The sequence below is a fragment of the Pempheris klunzingeri genome, chromosome 8, assembly GCF_042242105.1.
Source record: "Pempheris klunzingeri isolate RE-2024b chromosome 8, fPemKlu1.hap1, whole genome shotgun sequence".
In the NCBI taxonomy this organism is placed as follows: domain Eukaryota; kingdom Metazoa; phylum Chordata; class Actinopteri; order Acropomatiformes; family Pempheridae; genus Pempheris; species Pempheris klunzingeri.
In genome coordinates this window covers 20,158,936-20,178,686 of record NC_092019.1, presented here as the reverse complement: position 1 = coordinate 20,178,686, position 19,751 = coordinate 20,158,936, and the positions used below count along the sequence as shown (strand labels likewise).

Here is a 19,751-nt window from a genome sequence, read left to right as displayed (position 1 = left end):
ATGTATCTATTACTCTGTTTCCCCACTAAATCCTAGAGAAGAACAAGGACGTGGACATGTCCGCGGTAGTGTGGTATCTGTTCACAAATGAATGAACAGACATCTACAGTCAGCTCTTCTATTTCTACAGCGGCAAGAATTTGGCAGCCAGTGTCTGACCTCCAGGTACGCTAACAGGCTAACGATGCGCTAATGTGTCCCATTATGCCCGATTTGCCAGGAGGGGATTCTTTTTGTTGAGCATCATGCTGCTGGTGGATTTCAGATGGTCACTGTATAATGATGCGCGCCTTTCTTCCTGGCTCATAAAAGATACAAGGAGTAGTCCTGCTGAGAGTCATTAGGAGGGCCATTTACACTGTGCTTTTCTTATTCACACACTTTTTTTTGTGGTCTTTGAAGGCAGCCACGAGGCTATGCAGACAACCAAAAAATGAAACGTGTGCCGCCACTCTGCTTGAAAGTACTTTGTGTGAAAGATTACTAAACAGCTGTTCAGCTTTCGCCATTATTACCAAAACCAGCGCTTTAGGTTAAAGCTTTCCATGTAACCAAATATATAATTAAAGTACTTAAAAACAAAAAAAAAAATCTAATTTTGTACCAAGGTTGAGGCGGAGAAATATTACACATTGGCTTGCATTTGCAGAGCATGAAACACAAATTAGCATGGTGTGATGCAAGCGAGTGGGGGAAAATCACATACCATTTTCTGCCTCCTCTCCGTGGCCTTACTATTACCATTCCATCGACAAATTGAATCCAAGGCTAATTTGAATTGCACCACTGTATAACCTCTTATTTATTCATTGCTTTTCTCTCCCCTACATACTATTAAATCTAATAATTCTTTTTTCAGTACAGCACCAACCGCAAACTGTGAACATCAGAGTGATTCCATGCTTCCCAGTGCGTGCTTTTCCAATGAAATGAAAAAGTGAGATGAAAATCTAGCGCATGGTTATTAACTCCATCATTTTCTTCTTGGCTAATATTTTTGCAATCGTTTTCCATCATACTGATCGGTTTTGACCAAAATCCTGACAACTACTTTGCAAAAGGTACTTGCCTCTTGGCCTGTGGCAGTATATGCATGTAGAAATCACATCTGTCATGGTCTTATCCTAAAAATGCACTATATGAAATCACAGAACTCCATCTCAATAATGCAAAAATCATACCCACTATTGTCATAAAGCTGTACTACTCACTCATTCAGTTGCCCAAAATGATATTAATGGACACGGTCCAAACAGTGGCAAAACTTTAAGTTTGCTTTTTTTTGCATTTAAATTAAAATCCAGTGTTAAGTTGCTTTTCAGTTGAGTTTGAATATTGTTAAGGGCATCATCATCAATTTAATCAAATAGTCTAAACATTCTCCGTGTTCACTATTTATTTATTGTTAATAAAATTATAATAATTACATTTTTATCTTTGCATTGTCAGCTGATGCATTAAAATATGATGTACCGCCAATCTGTGCCTTCCAAACCTCACTTAATAGAAGCTTTGGGGATTGATGGAGAAACAGCATGAAGTCAAAAAATGGACTGAGCTGTGCTTTACTGAATTAAGCTGCCAAAGGATGCCAGCAATTAAAATTTAATACCTTACTTGAAGATTCCTTTTGATTCCATTGAACCAGACTGTTGTTAAGCAGCTCTGTGCAGTCCTCCACTGACGAGTAATTACTCCATTACGGTGATACATCTAAAATCTGTCCACTGTTTACTCTGTGCTTGCCCTCTCACATTAGGCTGTCTGCTATGCTTGACAAGAAAATTATGAAAGAGGCTGAGCCCTGCATCACTGAGGTGTATGTGTTTGTGTGTGGTGATGGTATTAAATGGGGCTCTGATGTTTGCCACTATAGAATCAATCAAGTTCTTATAATGGATGTCTCCTATTCATTCTTGCTTGATGTCAGAATATAGCCTGGAAAACATAAATGTTTTATCTGACACTGTTTGTGTGTGTGTGTGTGTGTGTGTGTGTGTGTGTGTGTGTGTGTGTGTGCGCCTGCATGTCTGATTTAAGTCACTTTCAGGGACCCACACCTGAATTATGACAACAACCATGTCCCCAATTGGTAAAACTCACCGATTTTTGGGTCAGTAGTTAAGGTTAGCATTAGGTGCAGATTAGTGTTTACGGTAAGGGTTAGGGTAAATCTCCAGGGAATAAATGTAAGTCTATTTAAATACCCACAAAGTGTGTGTGTGTGTATGTGTGTGTGAAAAAGAAGAGATGGGTGGAGCAGAGAGAGGGATAATGGACATAGTGATACTGTGTGTAATCTTTGGACAAGTTTCACTTCACATCAACACACTCTAAGATCAGTGCTGATTGTACACTTGGTAAGAAATTTTCCGACACACTTTTTCAATTAAACACTGTCAAAGAGCATGACAACCATGCGGTGATATGAGAGGGAATGTAATGCATACCCTTTTGTTAATTAGGGAGAAACTAGAGTGAAGCACGGGATGACTTTCCTCTTATATTTGAACAAACTTTGCGCTGATTACATTTGGAGATACATTGACATCAATCTGGCAGAAATTTAATTGAGGGTCATTTCTCAAAAGCGTGTGTTCGGTGGAGACATGCAGGCAGAAACAGTGAGTGTAATTAAACTTAAAAAATAAAGTGACAAAAAAACAGGATGTACTACACGGAAAGAGGCCGCACGGGGCAGAAAGAGGGACTAAAAAAAGCTTTAAAAGGCTTTAAAAAAATGATGTTGAATCACAATAAGTTAATAACCAGTTGCCACAGTGCTGACTTCCTGCTCCTGTACCATATTCAGTGAAGAAAACAAATGGCTTCCATATTTTCCTGAACTCAAGTGAGCACGCACATTTAATGTGTGGTATCTCAAGCCTCTGGACAAGTTAATCACAATGCCCACATGCCAGCAGCAACTCTTATTGATTCTCACATTTGCTGTAGCTCCAGGGAGATTATGAAATTAAAATGTTGTCTTGGAAACACTACGCAGGGCAATACTGTATGTGCATCAGCACTGACCTTTTGCATTGGAAGGGGCAAGGCCTTAATGCACACAACCACCACCAGCCACTGCTTTGCTGCTCAACATTCATGTGGTTTAACACATGGAGATAAGGTCAGCCAAGTGAGTTTGTGACCAGCAGGTCACTGGTGGAGCCTGAAGGAGTTCTTATCTCACTTACAAAAACCCACAATAACGGTGCCCTTGAGCAAGGCAGTTAACTAAGATGTGCCTCCTAGAGCTACTTTGAGTTTAAAAAAACTGAGCATGGCAAACATTGCTTGATAAAACACGTGCTCAGAAACGGCATGTACAAATTATTTTCAACAGCCAAACAAAGGTAGCCTGAGCAGTTTTTTTTTGCTGTGGAGCGATTTTAAATTTTCTCTGCATGTCCCATTTTATGAGTCGCACTGACACAATACGCATTCCTGCCAAGAGGAGTAATTCAACTCATCAATCCATTATGTCTTTGCATTCCTCCTCCCCCACACTGCTTCTCACCTGCTTCTGTAAGATCACTGTGCATAAGCAACTGTTTCTGTTACATTGCACTGCTTGAGCTCTATCATTATCTGGCCTTTGAATTTCACTTGCATCTAGATGCTCCAGCTAAGTGATCTGAGCACCCAGCGCTGACAGACTCCCTGTCACAAGGCTGCTTTTTCTGTGAGAGAATAGGGAATTGCATGTCTTCCCAGGCACCAGCAATGCTCCCAGGCACCCAGCTACAGCCTGCCAACAAAATGACATGCCTAGCTTTGAACTGAGGTGAGTGTATCTGTCCCCAGCAGTGACACATTACCAGCAAGGTGTGCAGCTTTGCAAGGTATTACATATTATTCAGCGCACAAAGGGGGGGATACACTGAGTGTGGACACTGGGCTCAGGAGTCATGTTCCATCCTGTTCCATCAGTAGGTGAAAAACCTCCCATATTTTTTTTTTTTTTTGTCCAGCCAAACATGCTGTGTATCTGAAGGTATATTTTTTCCAAGTATAAATCAGTTTAGGCAAACATCCAACATGTTACAATAATCCAACATGCCCTTGCCAAGCTCATCACTGAACACTTATTTTTACATATTTATTTTGAGCAGACAATTTTGACATATATAACAAGACATGTTGTAATTTCCCTCACATATTGTGACCAAATGCTTACTAATACCCATCAACAATCAGGCATCATTTCTAGAGTGAGCAGACTTGATGTGTTCGCATCTGCTCTGCTCAGAGTTGTAATGAGGTCTGAGGCAGATGAGCATATGTAAACACAAACACCTCTTGTCACAGATTCTTGCAGACTTAGTCATCAGCATTAGTGGCTGCTGACTCTTCAGTTTGTATGAAATACATTCACATCGGAGCAGTGATATGACAGAAACACCCACAGTGAGCTGATTTGTTGAGCTACGACACTTGCTGCATCTTGCAGGAAAACATAAAACTTCTAATATGTTACCAAGGTAAGCAACACCTCTTGGGGGTTGATTACACCAGCATTTATAAGCCTAATTCGAAATGCACAACACAATTTAATAAGTTTGCACAGTGCTTTCACATAGAAATCAATTTTGGTCAACTTTGACAGAGCAAACAGAACAAGCTTCTGCGAATCCCGTTTTATATGCACCTGCTCTCCCAAATGAAAAAAAAAAAACATTAATAGAGCTTTACTCTAAATCCATTTTGCCATAAATAGCCAAAACTAACAGAAGCTTCTAGTAGTCACCAAGGTCCCAACACCACCTACTTCGAGATGATGAACTGTCATGCTCTAAGGAATCGGTAAGTGGAATAAAAAAAAAAAAAAGCCTGTTAGTTAATTGATTTATATGTCTCAGAAGTTAGAAACCAATTTTCAATACCCAACTTAGTATTGTTTATCAACACAGCCTTAGCCTTGTTGATGTGATAAGGCTCTATGAACACTGCTATTCTGTCCCAGTGATATAGGGCCGAAAGGCTTTTCTTATTTGGATTTGCAGGAAGTTCGCCAAGTATTTCCCTCATTCCCTTCGGCCAACAATACACAATGTGAACGTGAGGCACTTAAGGTAAAAGTTTACCTTCAGTTTGCCTGATGACTGCTCGAGCAGAATGTGCAGAGGCTTAGCTTTATCAGCAGTTGTAAACACACTCAAGCTCAACTTTCACCTTGCAACCTCACTATGAACAAATTGACACGCGTCTGTGTGAACAGAGTAATTCTGAGAATGCCCAGAGAATAATGCAAAACTGAGGCTGAATAAGCAATAATGAGTTTCTTAAGCGAGACAAAAAATGTTTCAGTTGTCACAAAATTTTCGTCAGAATAACCAGTAACCCTGAGCTCACACAGGTGTGCTCCAATTGAATAATGCACATTGCACACAATGTTCAGATGTGTCACACAAAGCAGTAGTTATGAAAAGGGCAACAAAGTCAAACAACCTCATAAATTTCTCACCATGCATCACTGTCACGACCTAAATCATTTGAATCCAAAGAAAATCATAAACATTCAAAGTCCACAGCCAGTATGTGCAAAAATGCAATACTATCACTGCGTGTATCTTCATTATCTTTCTGTTGCATACTCAGACAGATACGAACACAGACACTCAAGGAGAGCTGGTAGAAACCAACATGTCATTTTAAGCCCGGTTGCAGCAATCTTCAGGGACTCTTGACAAAGCTAATATTTTTTGAGGCTTCTCTTCTGACACACAGCGAACACCTTGACTCATTTCTTGACTGAACAAACGTTCAGTATTGTTACAACAAGACGCTCATCTGCTACAGCCCTCTACTTCTGATGTAAATGCTTGCGTTGAATACGATGGTGATTTCGAGTAAGTCTTCTACGGCACTGTAAAGTCTATAACCCTGTACAAGGCTGACACTTAGTCCTTACAGTATTTCATTTGAGGGCTGTGGCACTATAAACCCAACCAAAGAAACACTAAGGAAATTCGATGTTTTATGCTCAAAGTCTAGTAAACATGAAACTGTAACGTGAATAATGCAATAGATATAAAGATTAGATTACTCAAAACCACAGGACGTAAAAAAAAGCCGGTGCAAAAGTGAGTCATCGCAGGCCATGCTTTTACTTCTGGCATGAGGGTAAAGAGCATAAGAGAGTAAAACACACCAACAAACACTAGTGAGTGATTTTATTCAAAGTTTGACAACAGGAAAAAGCCTTTTTGATGAGTAAAAAGTCTGGATGTGAATAAGCCTATGGCTGCAGTCACCACGTCTTTGGTAGAAAATAAGACAAAAGCTGGCATGTAGTTAAATGCTATTGCACACATCAACAACAGCAGGGACGTTATTCTACTAAACATGGAGCTCAACTTATCACGTTTGAAGATTTTACTCCGTACGTGCTGTGTGTGCCTGGAACTTCTTGTCTTGGTTGAGTGAAAAGCAGCTGCCGAGGTGAGTGACTGGGGTCATCTCAACTATCTGGTAAATGGAGAAGCGTCACAGTTATGTGTGAACACGGCAGGCCTGCTGGGACTTTCACCAGAGGCAAAGAGAGGAACCAAGTGGAAGCATAATCAAAGTGCCCGAGACAGGACTTCTGTCTGATGCGTGTGATGCAGTACTGCTCTGCTGCGCTGAGACACGACTCAGGTGTCTCTGTCTTTTGGATCACAGGACACTAAAAACATGCTGTGACACCTGCCTGTATGCCAGAGCTCCAGTGGTCAGGGTGAGCCGTCACACTTCACCTCAACATAGGTACACCCCCGAGTTTGTGTATAGACCCACTACTGCAGGGTGAGAAAAGGCTCGAACTCCATTATCAAGTTTGCTAATGACACCATTGATAAGCTGGATCACCAGCTATGACAACAGGGTCAACCTGGCAGAGGTGGCAGACCTGTCACTATGGTGCAAGGCCAACAGCCAACCAGCAAAGCCAAGGAGCTGGTTTTGGATTGTTTGAGGAAGCGGTAGAGGAACTTTGCAGAGCGAGGTTCACACGGCCAAACATACCATCGCATCTCCACTCTGTCCTCTTTATGTCTTCAGCCTTGTCTATCACATTGTCCTCCGTCGATCCTCATTTTACATTTTTACACGTATTCATTATTTTTTGACTTTTCATCCCTTTATGTTTCTGTTTTCAAATTTTTTACACCATTATTTACTTCTGTACATTCTTCAAAGTCATTAGTTAATGTATGTGACAAATACAGCTTTGAATCCATTCACACACTTAACCTACAGTTGTCCAGTGCATGGTCCAAAGATTTGCTTCAAACTAATGTCAGCCAGTGTGCTATAGACTGATGGGGACATGTCACAACTTTAAGACATTCAAGTGTCACCAGAGGCTGATGCCAGGACATAAAACTAATTAATACAGTTTATGATTTGATGAGCTCCACACCACGGGTGGTTCACCCACATGAGCTATATGAATCATCTAAGTTCTACCAACTCAATGATTATAAATGTCATGATGGCAGTTCTTTTCCAATTGTCTTACTAAAAAAGACATTAAACCGGGTCCATTTGCAGCGGCCGGTTCGAACAGACAGAGAGACAGAAACAAACGCGTTGTCCTGCATTTCTGCAGCCACCTTACATCCATACAATTCAGTGTGTGTTGTTATAATGCAGTATGAGCTGTACAGTGAATACCATGTGTTGCATGTGTCTAAGAGTATTACAGTGTCCCCTGTTAGTAATTCGAATCTCCTGGATGGATGTAATTTCTATAACACATCCCTTTCGTGTGGAAACATTTTAAGAGGGTGGATTCATAAAAGCAACAGGAAAGGTCTAGCATTGCATGCCACATGCTCTGACACGAAGATGAAATGGCAGCGCACCGGACACTAAAGCGGAATGGGGGACAATTATGAGGCACAGTGCAATCAAGGGGGTCCCTGACAGGCTGCGCGGGGTCTGATGAGCCAGTATGTCACTCCAGAGCTCCAGGGCTCCACAGCTAATCAACCACCAAGGAGGGGCTTGAGGGGCGCGATCACTCAAGCCTTCCATCACCACGCTGGGAGGAAGGCAATCACCAGCCCATTTCCATGTGCTGTTATTCCTACCGCACACCCCCTTCAACTCTCAAATCAAGGTGCACAGATGACCAGGGAAGCACTGGATGGAGGCAAAGGTGGCTGGCAGGTGCAATCAAATGAGGTGTGGAAAAAAAGAGACAAAAGAAAAGAAGCGGAATGAAAAACCACTGGTTCTGTAAGCGGTTTATTCAGCCCATTTAATATCTTTAAATAATCACAAATGGATTGGAAACACGAGGGGAACAGGTTGAATGAGGCTCAATGGCTTTCCAACTAGCAGCTCATAAGATCCCTGTGATTGGGCTTGCAAATTGAAATGTTAGTCTTGTAATACAGTGCGCTGAGGAGACAGAAGGGGTATGGGTCAAGAAAGGTGAGAGAAGGGAGTTCTCATTTTACCCTGGCATGGGATTAACACAATGAGCATATGTTAGCGGAGACTCATCTTCTCTCTTGTAGAAAAGAGGAAGAGCAAGTGAATGAAACCCAAACAAAAGCTTATCTTTTACCCTCTTAAAAGAAAACGACTTCAAATAAATGGTTATTTCTTTTTTCAAGGATCGGAAGATGGGTAATAGAGGAAAGAGACAAGGAAACTATCACCATGATATGTATAATGTGAAACAAAAAAGAATTAATAAACAGACCAAAGTCTGCTTGACGTGCCGGCAGTTTGATAGCACTCAGACTTCACACATGCAACACAGCACGTAATTCTAGGTAATGCTGTACCTCCTCCTGTCCTTTGTTTTAAGTTTGACAATGGCTGGAGAGGCTCCCCTCACTAATAGTCTCCACTCAGAAAGCAACACACACACACACACACACACAGCAGGCTCGTCCGGTCATGTCGTCCAATGCTTAGGCAGAATACTGACAATGAGTGTGAGGTCTCTGATCTGTCTGGGCTCGAGCCAGCCATCATTACAGGCCGGAAATCCAGCTGATTGTCCGTTGGTCTTCTTTAAGGCCCTCGTAGAGAACAATATAACTTCCCTTTTCAAGTCATCCCTCCTTCTTGTCTGGTTTAGTTTCTGATTTGCCACCATGCTGGCGATAAGGGGCATATGCACATCTAATGAAGAGGAATGTGAAATTCTAACAATGTAATACTCTCTGCTGACACATTTCTAAGTCTTTGTGTTGGATTCGGTATCAAACTGATGCTCTAATTTCAAATTAGCGTCGCAAGTGTGTTTATTTCTTTTTGAACTGTAACTAATGGTTATTTTTATTATGATTAATGTGGTGATTATTTTCTCAAATGCCCATTACAGTTGTAAGACGTACAGCGACCGTCGGAAAAACAAAACAGTCGATTTGTGATGATATGACCGATAATATGAATGACACTGTAGCCATCAACTGTCTAAAAAATAAAGGTGTGAAATATATGTTGACTGACAGACTGATGAACTGACAAATCTGTTCAGCCCTATTGTAGCCTGTGTTCTCTATGCAGTAGGAACGGTCCAAACCACATTTGAAGTAATTACCCCTCCAGCAGACAGGCGATCCATATGTGAACGGTGCAAAGAGAAGCAGAGCAGGACATTAACTGAGCATTAATTCTGTGATGCCAGCGTGATGCCAATTATTTTAAATGTGGTCAATGTTCTGATGGTTATAAATTCCCCTAAAGTACCAATCAGGCTAACAAAAGTAAAATACTGGCCAAAAACGCAAGTCAACATCAAATCAGTGGTAAACGGCAATGAAACCAATAGCAGAGGAAGACTGCGGGATACTGGATGGGAATTTAACTTTGCATCATATACATTTGGTAGTAAATGTAAGACAGAGATGTAATGACTTCCTGATAGTTGTACATATCCACATTTACCACAATTAGAAACATCCTTCCCACTCACCTACAGTTTGTGACATTTCCAACTGACTTTTCTAGACAGTTAAAATATTGACATTTCTAAACTGTTTCACTCTTAATTTTCCTTAATAGATTTGTACGTCTAGACGTGTAATTGCAGCGAAGAGCTCTTTTTCTTTTCACTGTTTTGATTTTTGTTTTGCCTAAAATGACCCTGAGCATTCATTACAACAGATGAGGCGCATGTTTTGCAAATTCTCACACGCCCTATTACTGATGCAGACGTTAAATACTCCGCATGTCAAAAATACTGTAGATAGACTGTGTTTTTAAACACCTCTGATGATATCCAATGTTAATGTTTTACTGCATTTCTGACTAAAATGACAGGCAAGAAGGACATTGTTTGCTTTACCAGTGAAAATCAGCCTAATACACTGCAGATGTCTCATTAAATTTGCATATGATTATTGCAGCGTTACTTCAGTTGATCCCATTCATCAAACCAGATAATACTTGCTGATTGCAGATTATTTCAGCACAGACAAATTTCATGGTATTATTTTCACTCTTGGTGAAAAGCAATTACGGGCATAGCACATAGTTTGCCCACTTATTCAGAAATTAGCCAGCTTTCACGTCATTAATTCTCCTTTACTTCTCAAGCCACGACGCAAAACTCTAGGATTGAGGGGTTAAAAAGTTGGGGATTATATGAAGTTAGATTTTACTTTTCTGTCTGTCTTTGGTACGTCTGATGGTTTGGCCTATGAATACAAGGAGGAAAGGGAAAAAGGGGACTGGCAGATTGTATTTCTTCATGTGTGGAGCACATAACGTCAGTCCAGAAGAATATTTCTAAGCAGTCCTAGTTAAATAAACCCATCATAAAATTTGATAGACCAGTAATTTAATTTGTGGTTAACAACACTGAAGTGGTGACCAGTGTGCTGGTTTAAAATCCCAAATTATGAAAAAAATGACATTTTTAAACCAGTGCAACTAAATTTAAATTAAAGGCGGATGCAATGACAATGTAAAAACTAATAGGAACACACAAGGCTGATCACTGAAAGAAAAACACACTTGAGGCGGAAAACAGAGGTACTTGAGACTGGAAACCATGATTCTGGAACAAAACAATCAGAAGACTAATTTTTCATTAACTCTGATAGAAAATTGATTTGACAAAAAACAAAAAAAAAACCCTGCTCCTTAGATCATACACTAATCACATGCTATAAACTCCACCAATCACATTTTTGTTTCCCGACTAGTTTGTGAGCTTTGGTTAGCCATTATCTGAAAGGGTGAAAACTTGCAGAACAGTCAGTTACCTCCTTTTCTGGCTTTACATTAAAGGCCCTAATTCAATACAAGCTAAAGATGCACTGCCAGCCTCAAACCAACCACAATCTCCCGTCCTCTGCCTTTCCCTGTCAATGATGATCTCTGTCTTGTTCCATATATCTGAAGTTGGTCACATGCAGACAAAGTTGTCTTCAGATGAGTCACAGGGGAGCATTTTGCGGTTAACCACACGACTCTCCCGAGGCGACCTGGACAGTAGATCGGCAGCCGGTAAAACATTCGCTGAGACAGGAGAGACCATCCCACATTGTCTTGCCTGCACGCAGTGTGAGTGCTGAGTGGAATCTTCTGGGTATTGGCTGTGTTAACTAAATTGACATTGGCTTTCAACCTCCTGGCTATCCATCAGTGGAGAGATGAGCACACGGGCTAGAGAGGTAACCCCCGAGTCTTATGCACTTCCCGCGGTCATCCTTGCATTTGTTGCTGCCGGGATGAAAAAGGAAAGGGGGGTGGGGGGGGTGTGTGTGAGGCAGAACATGGAGGAAAGGATCTTTGTTTCCCCCCTGATATTTTTGGTGATAGCCATTCATTTGTAGTGGCTTTAGCCTGAAGAGGTTTGTCTTATCTGTTCCTTCTCTTTCTCTCTGGGGTGAAAATAGAGGGTGAGTCTTCTCTAGCTTACTCTCTCACAGTTGATTAGTAACTCCAGCTCTACCCCTACGCTCCGGGGATTTTATGCCAGCTCCCCTTATACATCCCCTTGTCATGCACATACTCACACTCCCTCTCTTTCTCTCTCTCTCACTCTCTCTCTCTCTCTCTCTCCTAAATACGCACTCAGACACACACACGTCTCCCTACAGTCATGGAACAGCAATTTGAGGGGAATCACACACCCAAGACCTGACATTTATAACAATGAGAGCTTGATTAAAAGGGCAGAATGAAATGGTGTCACCCTCCATTCATTGTCCTTAGCCCTAGTTAAATAGGATTAAAAACCTGTGCATTGCGGCTGATACCTCCACTGTCAATTCCTGATTGCTCCAAAGCAGTGAGAAGAAAAGGTCTTGTTATTGTAATGCATTTGCGTAAAAGTACGTAACTGAGGTGTCAGAGGTGACCAGGTTTACACAGAGCGTCTGAGAATAGATAAGCACGACGCTAACGCAGGGAGGGAAAGCAAAGCTAATACTGCTCCGGTGAATGCCATGGTGTTTGAAAGGCACAGGAATAAAGCTTAGTTTTATCTGGCTTGGGGCAACGCACAAAAGGCGCCAGCATTGCAACGTGGCGGGTTTTAAAATTGGGATCAAAAGGTTCAAGCTAATTAACAAGCTAAATAAGAGTCCCCTAGCTTCATCTATGTAACCACCCTCGCTCTGTCTCTCCCTCCCTCTGTTTCCTTTTGCTGCAGTATTTTTGTGCGTCTACGGTGTGTGCGGTTTGCCAACATATACAGTGTGTCTGGAGAAGTGAAGACAAATTGCCCCCCCGTGCTGAAATGTAAAAAATAATCACCAAATTACCTCCAACAAGATCATTCTAATTAACTATGTTATATTGCTAGCATGACCCTGAGAGCGAAATGCCCTGTGATCAAGCTTTCTTCTCAAACTGTTTTGATGTTATTCCACTTTTCCTGCCGAGCCCCGAGGAGAGCTGAGATGGGAGAGTCAAATGGAAAGGACAAGGGCACATAATAAAGACAAATGGCTAGAGCATGAAATTTGATTCATTGCCTTGGTACAGAAACATTCACAGGGAAATAGCCAACATTGACATGCCATGAATTTCAAAACACTGTCAAATCCAAAAAGCACACGTCCTGCTATAATGACATTGAGTCCCTGTGGGGCCTGCAGGAGGACTCGGGCAGATTGTGGACCAAATCAATCAGGCTGCTGTTTTGACGGATGTTTCTACATTGAGTCATGGGGGGGGGTGGTTTAAAGGGCTGCTTCACCCAAATTAAAATAAATTAAAAAAAAAAAACCTGTGGAATTCTCTCCCAAACGATCTGCAGGTGTTTCATACACTTGGGGCTTTTAAGAAGAACCTTACTTATGTTTTACTTCCTGGCTTGTGATTTGGCTTTCTGCTTTATTTTGTATATTTTGATTTTCTTTTTGTTTTGATCTTACCGCCTTCAGTTAGCAGCTGTCAGCTATGACATGAGATGTCTGTCTAATATAAAGCTTTAAAAAATGACCACACAAAAATCGATAACACTGTGGCTTTCCAAAGACAACGTCCCACATAATCACTGTTAAAGGTTTCATTGTAACATCTTTACACAAAAACATATGAAAACTGTTTAATGAGTATTATGTATCGTAAATTTTAAATTAATTTTTTTTTTCAATGCAGCGAGTTTCACAAATTAAGGTCCATTCACCTCCTTTGTACTAAGGTGACAGCACAAATCTCAGAGGTGATATCTCAAAACCAAAGCACATGACACCATAACTATATAGGCCTACATGGCTGTATACAGTAGCACTAAGGGTAAACAAGAAAGTATGGGTTTTTTGTAATTCTGTCAATAAATGTAAATGGTCACAGACGAATGAAATATGGTCTGCAAAATAATATCTCCTATCTATACAACAGCAAAATGACTTCCTCCTGTTTCTTGAATGACTCACTACACTCAGTTTATCATTCTGCCCTCAGACTCATTACCGGAGATGACACTCACCGCTGAATTCTGTATGACAAAGTTGGTCGGTCCTCTCCGGCACAGAGGTGTGATAAACACTTGTATCTTTTCATCCATAAATTCCTTATTGGACACTCACCACCCTATATAACGTCTGTGCTGGAGTGGACCGCAGGACCTTACAAAAGTCACTCGACTAACTAGCATACGCTTCAAGTACTGCAGGTTTATTCTGGACTTTTGAAAATCTGCCTTCTGACAACACACTCTCGAGATCGACACTCTCGCTACAAAATCCAAGACTATGATCTCAGACCATTTCACGTCAAGTGTGCACTTGTTTTCACTGAGCATTGTCCTCTTTGATTTGTTGGACTCCGTGCTCGCCTGTATCTCGACATCACTGCAAATGAGGGAAACCCCAGTGATTTTCCAGGCTGATGTAAAGGTTTGAATGAATGAAAAAGATGACATTCATAGCCATAAGGAACTCAGCACCTTATTTATTTCAATAGGCATCAGAAGCATATGCTTGCAGCAGACCTTTCACTGCAGAGCACCCACTTTGTAGTATGATATGAAAACACCATCTGGTGTGTTAGCTGAGGCTAGGCTACGCTAGCTGGGGCTAGATAGGGCCCTGCTGTGTCACAGGATTATCTTACTGGTTGGTAGATCCGCTCTATTAGCCCCTAGTGGCTTGGATTATTGGATGATCATTATTATGTGTGACTGAACAAGGAGCTAAGTACCTTCACTTCCTTGCTGCAGCTAAGTCTTGTTAGTGTTAGTGATCAGACACATTGCAAGCACCTTTCGGAGCATTATGCATTTAATACACCTAGTCTGAGACACAAACACACTGTTTAATTGATACACTTTGACTTGGATTTCCTGAGTGCTTTTAATACACGCTGACTGGCTTCAGTGACTTGACTTTAAAACAGGCTCTGTGCTTCAGAAATGGCAGACTATTGCACGCCTGGAGCTCATATTTGTTTGTGGAAGTGGAGCGTTCCTTTCTAATGCATCTAAACAGGATCACAGGCACATACAGAAGACAGCATGTTCAGAGATGGACCCTCTGCTCAACAAAACGAACATCTGCCGTTTCTCATCAGCGAGATTGAAGCTAATGACGAGCCACGAGTGTGCTGACAGAGAGAATGGAATTGGATTATGTACAAGAGAGCCCAGTGAGACCAGACATATGTTTTGGAAAATGTTGTGGATGGAGTATGGCTTTATATAGCATGTGTGTATGTGCGTGGAAGCCAAGATACAGATGCCCCAGAGTGGGAGAGGCAGAAAATAGACCTCTCCTATTTCTTTTGCAGTTCATTTATCCGACCGTGTTTATACAAGTGGATGAAGGGGAGTGTGTTAGCGCAGGTAAAACAACCGCTGTATTCCTCCCCCTTCAATCTCTGCTTTCGCTAACAGATAATGGAATTACACATCAAAGAAGCTTCTCCCTGTATCCAATTCTTCTGTGACCTCTACCAGCCTTTGTTCATATTCACCACGACAACTCCCCGGCCCCAAGCCTCCACCAGCAGGCTGGCTTCTCCCTGCTTCCTCACTCCGTCTGAGGAGAGATTAAATTTAGATGAAAATGAAATATTCATTTGCACTCAGTAACTGATGGCCATCTTAATTTGATACAACTTTTGATGCAACATCTCCTCATTGTTCTTTTTCATCGCCAAGCACTTTTTTTTTTCTTTTTTTTTTTTTTAATGTCCTCCTGCCTCTCTTTGCCAAACATACCACCCTCCTGTGGGTAATTCTCAACACAAGTGGCCCTTTGGGTTTGACTTTGTTAAAAGCAGAATTGCAAAGTACCATTACAGCTTTTCGCGGTCTCTTGAGATATGTCTGAGTCATTTCAGATGAGACACTTGCACAAATCCCAGCGAGGAGGATCTCGGGGAGCATGCGAGTGGAGAATGCACTCTGTAGCTCGCTGGAAGAGTTAATCACATGAAAACTTCTCCGTCACTGGCTGCTCGCTGGTGTGGGGATAAAGACAAGCCTCTGAAGTGGCTCCGTGTTTGCAGACTTCAACCAAAGTGGTGACCACAAACTTGATTTATCCCACTGAAGCTTACGAGTGGTCACACTGCACACAGCTTCAAGTGCTGCATATTTGTCAGCTTACATTTACGCGGTCAGGCTGTTTCACACACAATAATTAAGTCTGCAGTCATGGCTGCCCAAAGCATTTTAGGGAAGCTAAATGAAAAATGCATGTGACCAGGTGTTGTAGGGGCAGAGCGGGGAGCTAAGGAAATGAAATCAACATGAAATCATGAGGGAGATTGATTAACTGGCACTGATTAAGCGCTTTAAGTATTAGGTAGATAAAGTAATTGATTATTCAATAAATCCCTGTCAGGCAGTGAATAACCTCAGCGAGAGGGAAAAGAGACAACAAATGATGAATTAGTTTCATTTATCCACGGATGAAAGAGACAGCATGTAATAATCTGTCATTACTGTGTGATTTAACAAGAGATATATATAATATACACATATGCCATGAATCAATTTTCTTCTGATCAAATTTCCAAATTGGGCAACCCCTATCTGATGTAGAGAAGAGCTAGTGTGTGTGTGGGGGAATATTACTGAACTGTGCAGATAGAATGCTGCTCGCTGGGGCTACAGAACAAAGCACGAAAAGCAACCATCATATTCGGTGAAACCACCAGTGCACTGCTTTAATATGCGTCTTATTTCCATGTTGGCAAACACGTCTACAGACACATGCTATCTTCTGAGAGAAAAAAATCACATCCGCATCCTCCAGCGCTTTCATCTTTAATGTAACAACATTGCATTATCAACTGAAATGGCTCCTGGATGAGATGAGAGGTTGCAAAACATGTCGGAAAGAGAGAAAGAAATTACGAAAGGCAGGCCGAGGTAGGCTAAAGAGAAGCACAGCGTGTAAGAGTACAAATACAGGATGAGTAGTCTTTTATTCCCTCCAACAAATAGAAGCTGTAGAATGAGACGGAGCGACCATCTGGCCTCAACTTAGAGCAATGCACTGTAAAAGCACCGAAATCAATGGCAACAACTCTACCTTGGATGCCCACCATTACCCAGATGGTGTACTTGGAGAACTGCACAGGCCACCTAACCAAGAGCAGACACAGCACAGACAGAGAGCGCCGTGCTCAAATACCACCACCCACCTCCACGATTTTCACTGGTTTGTTTGTGTCGGTGACCGGGGCTGAGGAGCGACGTTGGACACCGTGCGCTGACTATGAGAGAGCCCTCTGTTGGTTTTAGCAGGCTGGCTGTGACACACAGCGCACACACTTGCACACCAAGTACCAAATTACGGAAAAAAGGGGGATAAAAATGTCCACTATACACCCACTTAAAAAAGCGTTCATCCCTAAAAGGATCAACAGACTGAACACTAACGTCCTCTCACAGAGAGATACTACAGTATGGCTGCAATAATACAAACACACACATTGCATATTTTACAATGACCCTCAGTCTTATCCTCTATTAAAATAGATCAAATGAAATTTTGTCAGTTCAATTATGTAGAATGTGTTTTGGTATTTCTTGTTCGTGTCACACAGGCCTCTTTTTTTATTTTAAGTGCACCAAATAAAATGGATACACACATGGCCGCTGTACATAAACACTCAGCTTCAAAAAGATCATATGAAGATGTAAGCCTTTTGATTTTCTTTCTCTTTTGGCAAATTCAGCAACCTTCTCTTGCATGTCCTTCTTCTCAGCTTGTCAAAATACAATCTCAGGAACACAGGAAAAAAAACAACACAAAAAAAAAAAGAAAAGCAAACTGCTCCTGCACTGCGAGCAATGATAGATTCTATAAAAAGCAATAGTGCGACTGTAGCACATTTCAAGGTAAATTTGTCTCAGCACTTTTGACATTTTTAAAAACAAAGCCTGTCAAGTCTATTTCAGGTCTTCATTTGAACCGCTGCCACAGTTTTAAGAGGAAAGGGAAAATGTCCCTTTGACCAAATGATTTCACTTCAGATCAGTGGAGAGAGAGCTTTAAGGATTTATGCAGTTTCTAAGACATCACCAAAGTCCATACACAGCAATGTCAGAGGAGTCATGGCTCCACAGAGTGCAGCAGTCAATCACAGGGACATCCTGGGCCTGCCGGACAGCTGCATACATGATGCCCAGCGCTAAACATTGTTCTGCAGTCTTAGACTTTATTCTGCGTGTTTCTATTAGATCTCTCTGCTAAATTTTATGTTAATTATACAGCATGTTGACAGAATTCAGTCAAGGTTACAGAGCTGTGAAATGTGGCCGCACTTCATCCTGTTAAAGTCTAATAACTTTAAGTTGCATTAATGCAGCTTTTTCAGTGACCACCCACCGAGCTTGACAGGAATTATGCATTACAAAACCAGAGTGGGATTTGCAGATATGTCATGCAGGAGACGACTGTGTTGGAAAGGCCATTTACCCCTGTTAGAGCACTGGAATAATTCTGTAACATCCATCCACTTTACACCCATCACTAATACCTCGAAGACAAAAAGCTCCATGCCATTAAGATGCTCTCGCTCCCTGCCTGTACTCCGGCTGTTGTAGTGGTATGTTAATGTGGGCCAATGCCATTTTGAGTAATTGTCCTGCCTGGCACTCCGCCAAATGTCAAAAACGATTTGCCTTGTGACAAAACCCGTATTGATCTTCATTCTGTTCCTGTCTCTTGGCTGCGCAAAATGTTTCATCGCATCTCCAGCCTCCGAATGACAATTCTCACATTGTTCCTCAGTGAGTGATTGGGAAAAGACAACGCCAGCACAAACCCTGCCTCTTCTCTTAGTGTCTCACATACATGGAGGGATTCTCGAGGATGGTGCAAATTTGTGTTGTTGTTGTTTTTTTTTTTGGATGTGGTGCTTGTCTTACTTTTGTTTTGTTTGCTGAGATGAAATAAGATGAGATCCAACTTCTTTCTCATCTCCCCCTGAATGCAGTGTGTGTAACGTTGTTTGAAACTTTTCTGATGCTGTTTTCTTCATTTTAAACTGTAGCTTTTAATTTAACCGCCTGTCCTTAAAAGCTAACTTACTACCAGAAGGCATGGCAATGAGCCTGAATTTCGCTGGTGACTCAACAAGCTGGCTGCAGAAAATGGAACAGACAAAGCAGAGTGCATAGAGGTCACACTAACCCACAATGTTTCCCTGCGTGGTCTCCGAGTGGAGAAAGCAGCCTCAATTTTAATGGCAATCGTCTGCAATAACGCACTGCTCTCTGGTTGTTTGCTGGTCGCCCCTCGTTTGACTAAAATGACAATTCACACACGATCTGAATGAGGTAGGGACTGCTCATTTAGTCCAAAAACTAACCGCTGCCGCCGCGAACGCACGGATGCTGAAAGGAGCCGAATAAGGAGCAACTTTCAAGGTTAGAATAGAAACGCCTGTGCGTAAATGTAAATGTGGACAACTTACCTATCCGAATAACATGTGGCATCCCGTTAGAGTAGTGAATCCAAAAGAGACATGCCATCAGCGGTGTCCAGTATTCCCAAATCGCACTCCGGGGAGACAGCCAAGTATTTCGCATGGTTGTAAAGTCGCGGGATCCACTTTTTAAAATTCCAAAGACGACTCAGATTTGCTCATCAAAATTGAATTCGACGGAGCATATATGGATTTTGGTGCCTGCGACAAATTTGCGCTCATTGTACTTGGTGCAACATTCTCTGGGTTTTTTTTTTTCTTTTCTCTTCTGTTACTCAGTCTGAGAGCGGCTCGATCTGGATGAAGCCCCCCAGTGCCTCACAGGCGGATCAGTAATACACCTGCAAACGCGGGCTGCTACAATTAGCCTGCAGGAGTCTCTCTGTCCCCTCCTACTGCCG

At 41.8% G+C, this 19,751-nt stretch overlaps 1 protein-coding gene across 1 annotated transcript in view; it reads right to left on the bottom strand.

Annotated features, from left to right (window-relative positions):
• Positions 1-19,453, bottom strand: part of grik3 (glutamate ionotropic receptor kainate type subunit 3) — an 86,030-nt gene extending 66,577 nt beyond the window's left edge. The window contains exon 1 of the mRNA XM_070834630.1: positions 19,339-19,453. Within this exon, the coding sequence (XP_070690731.1) occupies positions 19,339-19,453 (115 nt within the window). The remainder of the gene's footprint in view (positions 1-19,338) is intronic.
• Between the last annotated feature and the right edge of the window lie 298 nt (positions 19,454-19,751).